The sequence below is a fragment of the Syngnathoides biaculeatus genome, chromosome 22, assembly GCF_019802595.1.
Source record: "Syngnathoides biaculeatus isolate LvHL_M chromosome 22, ASM1980259v1, whole genome shotgun sequence".
In the NCBI taxonomy this organism is placed as follows: Eukaryota; Metazoa; Chordata; class Actinopteri; order Syngnathiformes; family Syngnathidae; genus Syngnathoides; species Syngnathoides biaculeatus.
Window position 1 is genome coordinate 10,128,947 of NC_084661.1, and position 9,439 is coordinate 10,138,385.

General features: G+C 44.5%; 2 protein-coding genes across 6 annotated transcripts; both read left to right on the forward strand.

The window, feature by feature from the left end:
- The first annotated feature begins 33 nt into the window (after positions 1–33).
- On the forward strand, positions 34–2,489 carry si:dkey-21e13.3 (uncharacterized protein LOC100150043 homolog). The gene is made up of 5 exons (XM_061811103.1): positions 34–603; positions 789–896; positions 1,223–1,345; positions 1,544–1,669; positions 1,880–2,489. Exons 1-5 carry the CDS (start codon positions 510–512, stop codon positions 2,332–2,334), a joined length of 906 nt encoding a protein of 301 aa, XP_061667087.1. The 5' UTR covers positions 34–509; the 3' UTR covers positions 2,335–2,489.
- Positions 2,490–2,684: 195 nt separating this feature from the next.
- prdm9 (PR domain containing 9) lies at positions 2,685–9,388 on the forward strand. Of its 5 annotated transcripts, none has more exons than XM_061809305.1 (7): positions 2,685–2,794; positions 3,421–3,525; positions 4,333–4,389; positions 4,467–4,744; positions 4,869–4,936; positions 5,730–5,920; positions 7,030–9,388. In XM_061809305.1, exons 1-7 carry the CDS (start codon positions 2,761–2,763, stop codon positions 8,874–8,876), a joined length of 2,580 nt encoding a protein of 859 aa, XP_061665289.1. In that variant the 5' UTR covers positions 2,685–2,760; the 3' UTR covers positions 8,877–9,388. The 5 variants fall into 5 exon arrangements, with proteins under 5 accessions (XP_061665289.1, XP_061665291.1, XP_061665294.1 ...); XM_061809307.1 differs by having other exon boundaries at positions 7,033–9,388; XM_061809309.1 differs by lacking the exon at positions 2,685–2,794 and adding an exon at positions 2,969–3,099.
- Positions 9,389–9,439: the final 51 nt, after the last annotated feature.

Sequence of the window (9,439 nt, forward strand, 5' to 3'; positions counted from 1 at the left end):
TGCCTGTGCAACGTGATATTTCGAAGTTTTCTGAAATGGGTTGTCGAAGTGAACTTGCCAATATAGTCATGTGATCAAAATCAAGGATGAACGTGTCAGGTTTGACACAAATGACTCAATTTGTGTTTTTGGTCCAAATCCAGGTATTTCTGTCTTTGTATTACACACAAAACATGAGAGTTGGTGGTAGTAGTCGAAGTTGTTTATGTGACGAATAAGGAAACCTTTTCTGCGTACCCGCCTACCTGCCCTCACGTTGCCTCAAACGGCTCTGAGATGCCTTGGCACGTTTTCGGCCGGCCGAAATACCCAAAGCAGCGGGGTGGCTAATACCTAAATTGTGCACGCACAGATGGCGAGAGAAGAGCTTTAAGGGGTGCGGGGATTTGCGTTAAAGCCGACAGGACTGAGAGAGCTGTCGCGAGCACCGGACGCTTTTCCAGCCTCGACGAAGGCTGGAAATGTTCAAACATAGAAAACGGAGATTGTCGGGATAACGAAAGACCAGGATGGGACATTCCACCGTGCCGCTCGCATTTACGTACAAAAGTACCAAGGGGGACAAACACAAGACCAGTTGTCTGCAACCCTACTCCCCAAATGGTGAGTATGGTCAATGGTCCGTCACATTTTGCAGATGTTTGTTTGCCTTAGTGAATTGACCCAAGGTAACTGGTTAGGTGACTGGGGTATTTGTACAGACCAAGATTAAGGCTTTGGACCATTTCTTCCGTCTTGCTGCGTCAATGGTCTTCATGCTTTTCTTCGTTCTTCCCTCCCTGCCACAGAGACGTTGAATAACGCATTAGGTGCCATCAGGGTCCTGGGTCTCGAGCGGATTGAAGATGAGCTGAAGCCGCACTTGTGCACCGTGCTGGTGAACATTCGGGAGAGGAGTGAGTCCAGACGTTTGAATTGATGCCATTCTTGGGGCTTGAGCCAGTAACTACGCTACCTGATGCTACATGCCAACAGAAATGGCCCGCCTCCATGTAATGTGTGCTGGGAAACGATCCAATTTTAGTTTTTTTATTCATCACATCTTTGTTCATCGATCTATAGTAGCATCTTCTAGTTTCTAGTAGGTGGCAGACGTGTCTTGATAATAATCCATTGATCAGTTATAATAGCATTGTTGTCCAGAGTTTACACTTTTGAGTTGGGGTCTTGGGGTGTTTTCATAATGACGCCATTGCACAGACGTTATTCCGCATCTACACAGAAAAAGGCACCGCCGAGCAGGTCGTGATCAGTGGGATCCTTCCGGTTCTGGCACTGTTGCTGAGGTGCAGAGGGCCTCTGGCGCAGCTAACTGCGCAACTAGTGGCCGAACTCGCCAAGGAATGTAAGTGACGACACGCTAGCAATTAGACTAGTCCAGTAAGGAACTAGAATGTGATACCACTTGTTTGTACGGTATAGAGGATGCCCCGAAGTGTAATCCAAGTCGAGACGGACTCCTCCGAAGCGTACTGCGGCAAAGCGAAGTGGATTGAAAATCTTTCATTGATCTCATGCGATGTTTTGTTTTCTGTCTCTCAAGCGATGATCCGTAAAGGTTTCGGGGATGCCGGTCTGGTTACAGCTCTGCTATCTGTGCTGACTAGTGCAGACCAGGACCTGCTGGAGCATGCAGTCCAGGCCATCGCTCGGGTCTCATATGACAGCTGTGAGTATCGAACCTAAAAGGCATCATATGGGTAGAAAGCACAGAGAGAGTACAAAATAGTGAACCCCCAATCATGGAGGGGGACACGTTCCAGAACCACGTGTTAAGAGAGGAACATTTGTGATACAGAGACCCTATATAAAAACATTTTGAATGTGGTTTTACCCCTCCCACACTCTTTAAGCGTGTTTAAACTTTTTTAAAATACAGGTAAGCATCAGCAGCTGTTACTGCGCAAAGGAGTGGTGCCTCGTCTCGTCGCTGTCCTGTTGCGATTCCCCGGGAATGGGGCCTTAGAGGAGGTATGCCTCCGGGCCTTGTGCAACCTCAGCGGCGTGAGTGTGGCAGAGGAGGCCGGCGTGGTGTGGGAAAGGGGCGCACCAACCCAGCCGGGGCAGTCTACCTTTCGCGGCGTGGCGCCACGCAAGTGCGGCTTGGTGACCTCTGTGACCATGGTGCGTGTGTGTCGATGGGCGCCGGCGCAGTACGCCGTCAGCGTGGAGCTCGTGCAGCGTTGCTCCGCTTCTTTCTTAAACCTTCACAGGAGAAAGGGACCCGCTGGATGTTTTCCCTTCTTGAGCTTTGGAAGACGTTCCAAGATGCCATCCAGGAACAGCCCAAGACGCTCCAGTTTGAAGACGCTGGTCTTCCACACCTTCCTCTGAGAGCAACTTGCTAGTTGAGCTCAGGACTTTTGAATGTTTAGCAATACTCTGCTCAAATTTTCTTGGTCATTTTTACATAAAGTTGAATTTTACAACAATTTTGTGTCACAAAAGGCAGCTAACACAGTACTGATATATTTTTTTTTAATTGTGAATGTCCCAAAAATTATCATTGGTGTGTTGAACTAATGGTCATTAAAAAAAATCCTCAAAAATGTGGGTGATTTTATTCAGAAACTCCATGCATAGTAGTTTAAATGAAGACTTGAAATTTCATGTAAGTGTGATTGTGATTGCAAATGGTTGCTTGTTTTTATATGTCTGTGCTTGGCTGGCGACCAGTTCAGGGTATCCAGGGTCGCCCAAAGTCGTCTGGGATAGGCTCCAGCACTCCCACGAACGTCGTGAGGACAAGCGGCACGGAAAATGGATGCATGGATGTGTTTACTTTTAGAAGCAGGTATTCCGAAAATCTCTACTAATCAATTTCTAGTTTAAGAAAGGGTTGCGTGAAGTGACTAAGTTAGATTTGTTTCAATAGAGCGACTATACGCTTCCGGTCTCTTTGTTGTCACGAGAAAATCAATCTGAAGGACGCAACCAATGTGTTTTGATTTCGTGTAAAAAGCTTAAATTCAACTTGTTACCAATTTTTAAATTAATTCTGATGATTTTATAGCTTTGTAAAAGTTTGAGGAGGCTCCGTATATACGGTTTATAATTATGGACGCTTTTATTTAGAAGGTGTAGCCCATCAACGTCCGGGTAAGAGTTCAACTTTTCCGGTGTGTGCTAGTGTTTAGCAAAATGGTCCAGAGTGAAAATGTGCAAAGTTAACACAGGTCTATAATGGAACAACTTGTTTTTGTTTTGTTTTTACTGTAGCTATTAACCCGATAGTGATACGCCACGCACGAAGTCTAGTGTGGCTAACTGTTGGTTGTCATTCTACGATAAATTCACGAACGTAATGCTAGCTAAACTCAAAGGTAAACTATCTCAATGTTTGGGCGGCGTAAACTAACTGAATGTCTTTCTTCGTAATAAAATAGAAATAAAAAAAAATACATAATGTGCTTTCCACAGATTCCCAAATGTCGTGCACAACCAACTCTATAGAATGGGTCGAGTCCACCGGGCAGGTCGTTATCATAGAAGGCTCCTTGCGGGCTGACGGCATCGACACAGCAGGTACATTGGATTTCACACGTATGAAATGTTTTTCACCGACTAAATAGTAACATTTTAAGCTATACAGGATTTACATGTAGACAGCCCTCATTTCATTATTGTAGAAATAACTAGGTCGATGGTGGAAAGCCATTTTTAATATAGTGTACCATCACTAGTTAAAGGGTGTTGTCACAAGTAGTCAAGAATAGCCACTGATGACAAAAGTGGTTATAAAAAGAAGCACACTCCAAGTCACAGATACTTCAGTGTGGAATATGAGGAAAGCAATGCCAAGTGCTAACCAATATTCCCAAGAGGGTCCTGGCAACCTGTCCGCGCCTCACAAAACGGTGTCATTGTATTTGGTGCTTGCTTGTTTTACACACTGGACGGTGTTCTTGCTAGTAGAAGCAAGCAGCCGGCCGCTGCGAACGCTCGTTGATTGAGTCGGAAGAGGACCTGGGCCAACAATAGCAGGAATGGCCCTGCGCTGTCCAGGCCTCTGGATGACAATCTAACAAATGCTGGGCTGCATTGCGAATAGCTGTTCTTAAAATGAGTGGATTTAAACATGACAAGAAATATGGTTTGAAAATATCCATGTCTTTATCCTAGAGGTGTTTTGAGAAAAGTAAAATGCTTGACATCTCCTTTAAAGATTGTACTCTATAATAGTAATCCTCAGTGTAATTGCACCCCCAAGTGGGTGTGAGCAATTTAGGACAAACTAAATAAATGCTATAAAATAACAAAGCTATAATCTTCTTGCAGTGTTGTTTCATTCCTGCATGTTTTTTTCCCCGTTCTCTAATTTTAACCTTTCAGTGATTCCACCAATCCAGAAGTTGCTGGTCGGTAATGGAGAGGCTGCGGAAGGCTTTTGTAAGGAAGACATTTAATAAGCGTTATTCATTATTCAGCTAAACATAAACTGCAATACTTTTGGTTTTATTCTCCAGGCTGTGACGAGTGTCTCACTCTCTTCCAAAACCAGAGCGACTTGCTCAAGGCCGGCGGACCGTCCTTTATCCTCGACTTTCCCACAAGTGTGGGCATCCCCGAGAGAGCACTTTGCACTTTGCCCTACGGCCTAACGGTGGGCCGCTCCGGTATTCCCGGCGCAGGTGTCGGGGTCATCAATCACGGGCCCCCTCTCGCTCCTGGGATGCATTTCGGGCCGTTTGAGGGTGTGGTGACGAGTGTGGAGAACGTAGTCGCAAGTGACTTCTCCTGGGAGGTTGGTTGACTATTTGGATCGTGTTGTGGATATAAATATGCATTACTAGACATTAAATAAACATTTAGTTAGTCATTGCCATTTTGAAGCATTGCGCAGAATAAAAATGACATTTATTTTGCAGATTTACAAAGGACAAGATGTTTATGAGTACATTGATGCCTCTTCAGAAACTCTGTCAAACTGGATGAGGTATCTTTTTTTTTTTTGTTTTCATTTCATGAACAAAATACTACTGCTATGAAATAGTTGTTATCCAACCAACAAAAAGGAGTTTTTTTTGTCTTAGAAAAAAGTTGTTTATGATGAGAATACTCTAAAAGTCCCTTGTCCTTATCTGACATTTTTTTGCTTGTTAAACTTGGAATATTAATTTATACAAAAAAATCTGATTTATCTAAAAAAACATTTAAGAAGATTTGGACGATTTCACTCCCAAAACTCAGTTTGGCTCAGGAATGGGGAATACAACTTTGTCGAATATATATTTTTTTTAATATGAGGCCTCGCCTCCTTGCTTTTTAGCTTGAAAAAAAAATACGTTTGAGAAAAATACATCAATATATTTATGATTTTTAAAATTTTAAACAAATCAAACTTTATTTTGAAATAATACAACTTTAGTATAATAATATGAGTGAAGAAATTTGATTTATCTGGAATAAATCTTGACTAGGGTCCTTTTTTTTTAACCTCAGAAGCGTTACTCTTCTCATCATTCTAGTATTCTGCGCATCTGCTGGGAAAAAAAATTAAAACAAGTAAAAACATTCTTTAAAAAATTAAAATCTGATAAAAAATCATTTTTAACTAGAACAAAAACCCACTTTTTTAATGTGGGGTACCACTCTTTATTTTCATGGTACATATTTTTTAATTGTTTTAATAATCCTGTTGTGTGTGTGTGTTTTTAATTAATTTCAACTCATTATTTTTGTTATTCTTATTTTTAATACATTTTTTGACCCTTTTGGCTCTGTGGCAGGTATGTGAACCGTGCTCGCAGCAGGGACGAGAGCAATCTGCTGGCTGTGCAGTACAAAGGCAGCATCCTGTACCACTGCCGCCGCATCGTTCACGCCGGAGACGAGCTCCTGGTGTGGCCCAGCGACAAGATGCTCGCAAGATTTAGCGACGCCTGGACACAAATGTGGCTGACCAAGGTCGAGAGTGCAGGTACTTTTATTTTGAATCTGATATAAAGAAATAGTATGTGACTCAAGAGGTACTTCTTGCTGCATGAAGCACAATTTTGTAATATAAAATATGACGAACAAATCTCAAAACTGGAGCTATTTCCCATACTTTTTGCAATTAAAATGACAGTAAAACAAAGGAAATGTGGCTGGGATGGTATGTCTTTGTAATATATATTTTAATTATTTACAAACGTCAAATAAAACATTGAAAAGTATATAGTTGCAATTAAAAAATAAAATACCCGTTAAAAGGCTCAAGACTGCAAGTACTTCCTGTTAATAATTTTCAGAATATGGAAAATCGTGTTGCAAGCCTAATTCGTTTAGTGATCCCATTTATACCCGAAAATTATCTTTTCAAATGTATGCAAAAAATACATTAATAATAGTTTAAATTCAAAATTAGTCAAATGTATCTGACAAAGCCCAAGACTGCACTTAATAATAACTAGTTCTAAGAATGATTGGAAATTCAAAGTTTAAATAAAACAATAAAATGTCTGAAGTGATATGTTCTGGTAATATATATTTGAAAAAAAATTCCATGTTTAAAAATAAACATTGCCATTCAAATGTGAATAATGTGGACCCCCACAATTCGCAGCGGGATTTGGAGCTAGGCTGAAGCGCCACTATTGAAAATCCCCAGATAATCGACGGCCATTATAATTCCATTAAAAATTCCATACATCCTTTTTCTGAGCTGCTTTCTCACAAGCGTCGTGGGCACAGAAAATAAATAAATAAATTTCACAAATGATGAGCTGAAACCATTCTTGAATAAGCAAACCCATATTAATCCTTTTCAGAGTTGGCTCTCTCCTCAACAAAGAGAAGAAAAAAAATCGAAGAATATGTAAATCACCTGATGCTAAACCGCAAATGTGCGCGGTCCGATAAGCAGCTTGGAAGATGGATGTTAAAATGTTTTTTTTAATCATGGAAATGTACATTAAAAGTCAATTTAAATTGTAAATTAAAAGGCTGACCAAGCTCAAGACTGCACATACTGTACTTTATTATAGTTTGAATACTTTTCAAATTCAAAGCTCCCATTAACATGTTTTTATTTCCTCCTGTAACTAGCAGAGAGCATCTCCTCTGCGGCATCTGAGGTCTTCGAATGCGTGCAGTGTAAGCTGACGTTCACCACCGAGGCCTTCCTCCAGCGGCACGTGGACTGCTTCCACTCAAATCAGCTGCTGAAATCCAACCCTGACGAAACCGAGGCAGAGAATCACACCGCAGACGCTGAGGTTTCCTCTCCCGCCAAAACGCCGCTCCCAGACGACGCAATCGCGTCAGTCGCCTGCTCCGACTGCGGTCGAACTTTCAAGAAGGCGTGGCACCTGAAGAGGCACAAGCTGTGCGTACACGGCAACAGGGGCCCCTACTGCTGCCGGCTTTGCCGGCGTAGCTTCAGTCAGGCGTCGGCTTTTATCCGACACCAGATTGTTCACAGGAAGTCCGGCGTAACGAAAGAGGGGACAAATGTGTCAGAAAACGCTGAGCAGGTTGATGGGTCCCAAAAAGACGCTTCCAACACGACGGATGTAACTGCAAGCGAGCAGCTGAGTGAGGCAGGAGAGGAGGAAGCGGGCAAGCAGCATCATGTTTGCTCCGAGTGTGGGAAAAATTTCTGTAACCAAATGTCTCTCAAGAAGCACACGATGCTGGTGCACGACATGTTTCGTCCGTACGTGTGCACTGTGTGCAAACGCTGCTTTGGCCAGTACAGCGACCTCACCCGCCACCTGCAACGTCACCGTACACGATGCAAAGTCCGTCCGAGATCGTCCCGTCCGTCCGGTGTGCCTGACGAAATGCCGTTTAGCTGTGGCGAGTGTTCAGTGGCTTTCTCCACCGTGGACCTCCTCCAGCTGCACATCGGCGCCAGTCACTCGGAGGAGAGCCGAGAGGTTGACGATCCCGATTCCGTGCCGCAACCCCCTGAGGGGCCTGTCACGAGGCTTCCCCGTGTGCGGCCACGGCGTCACGTCTCTAAATCGAAAATTTCCTCCATCATGCAGCTCATCGCTCCCAAGCGAAAAGCAAGCGCTGAGAGCGGCAATAAGCGCTTCCGTTGTAACCGCTGCAATCAGAGCTACGCCGATCCAGATGAGCTGCGGGTGCACAAGTGCAAAGAGCAGGGCCACGCGTGCACACACTGCGGGATGACCTTCGACAAGTCTGTCGTCCTGCGCCGCTGTGAGCACTGCAGCAAAGTATTCGGCTCTGGAGGTCTGAAGCAGCACCAGCACACCAATGCTTGCAGGAAGTACCACTGCGGCACCGAGCTCTTCTCCTGTGCCCACTGCCAGTTCTCCTTCACCACCAAGAGTTTCCTGGCCAAGCACGTTCGCAGGCATCACCCAGCGGAGTACGTGGCCCACAGTCCGTCGGATCAGCCGGAGGTTGAGCAGGAGCCCAAGTTGTTTACGTGCCCCCACTGTGATGAAGGCTACACCGATGCCAAAGCCTTTAAAAGCCACTCCTGCTCCCTACAGGTGAAGGTGCTCTACTTCTGCGCCGACTGCGGCAAGGGCTTTGGCAACCACTACACCCTCAAGCAGCACCAGCGCACGCACACGGGCGAGAAGCCCTATTGCTGCCCCCACTGCGCCAAGGGCTTCGCTCACTCGGGCCAGCTCACCGTCCACCTGCGCACGCACACCGGAGAGAAGCCCTACTTGTGCACGCACTGCGGCGAGAGCTTCCGCCAGTCGGGCGACCTGAAGCGGCACGAGCGGAAGCACACGGGCGTGCGGCCCTACACGTGCGAGCAATGCTGCAAGAGCTTCAGCCGCTTGCAGAGCCTCAAGGCGCACCGGATGCTGCACATGGGACAGCGGATATTTACGTGCGGCTTGTGTGAAAAGAGCTTCTCGAGGAACTATCATCTCCGCAGGCACCACCGGAAGAATCACACGTAAGAGACTACACATCCTATTTAGTATGATCAATCAGCCTTTGTCCAGATCCGTTGTTATTTTGGTGATCAGGAATTGAGGTCAGTGCACATACGTTGTTTGCTATCTTAAGCAGTGATTTCCAACTTGCCAAATTATGCCACGAGTGATCACAAGCAGATGTGCACATGCAGCAGGAGATTATCCAGTTTCGAGTAGGTTTTGCGTATTGTAGGTACAGTAAGTGGATGCACTTTATCTACGTACATTCCACAGTCTTGTGGAACAGCATTTAATTGTTCTGTCTGTCACTACATCAGTTACATCCACACAGACGCTGCTATCAGGTAGCATAATACTGTTGCACACTTTTAATTTAAAAAAAAAAAAAGTCATCTTAGTTGGTATTTCAAGAGCTGTAATTGACAATAGGCTCAATCATTTTGAATGTCAGTAGTATGTAAAATATTTAGTTCATTTTTGACCAAATGGCCGTCCTTTATGCACAGTTGAAATAAAAACAAGCACTTTGTCCACCACTGTTGACCATTTAATCCACAAAACACACAATGCAAGCCCTGTGCACT

Coding starts and splice junctions, on each gene's coding strand:
- si:dkey-21e13.3 (XM_061811103.1), top strand. CDS start 510: ATGGGACATTCCACCGTGCCGCTCGCATTTACGTACAAAAGTACCAAG. Junction 897..1,222: donor GGTGAACATTCGGGAGAGGA/GTGAGTCCAGAC, acceptor GCATCTACACAG/AAAAAGGCACCGCCGAGCAG. Junction 1,670..1,879: donor TCGGGTCTCATATGACAGCT/GTGAGTATCGAA, acceptor TTTAAAATACAG/GTAAGCATCAGCAGCTGTTA.
- prdm9 (XM_061809305.1), top strand. CDS start 2,761: ATGGATGCATGGATGTGTTTACTTTTAGAAGCAG. Junction 4,390..4,466: donor AGAGGCTGCGGAAGGCTTTT/GTAAGGAAGACA, acceptor TTTATTCTCCAG/GCTGTGACGAGTGTCTCACT. Junction 5,921..7,029: donor GACCAAGGTCGAGAGTGCAG/GTACTTTTATTT, acceptor TCCTGTAACTAG/CAGAGAGCATCTCCTCTGCG.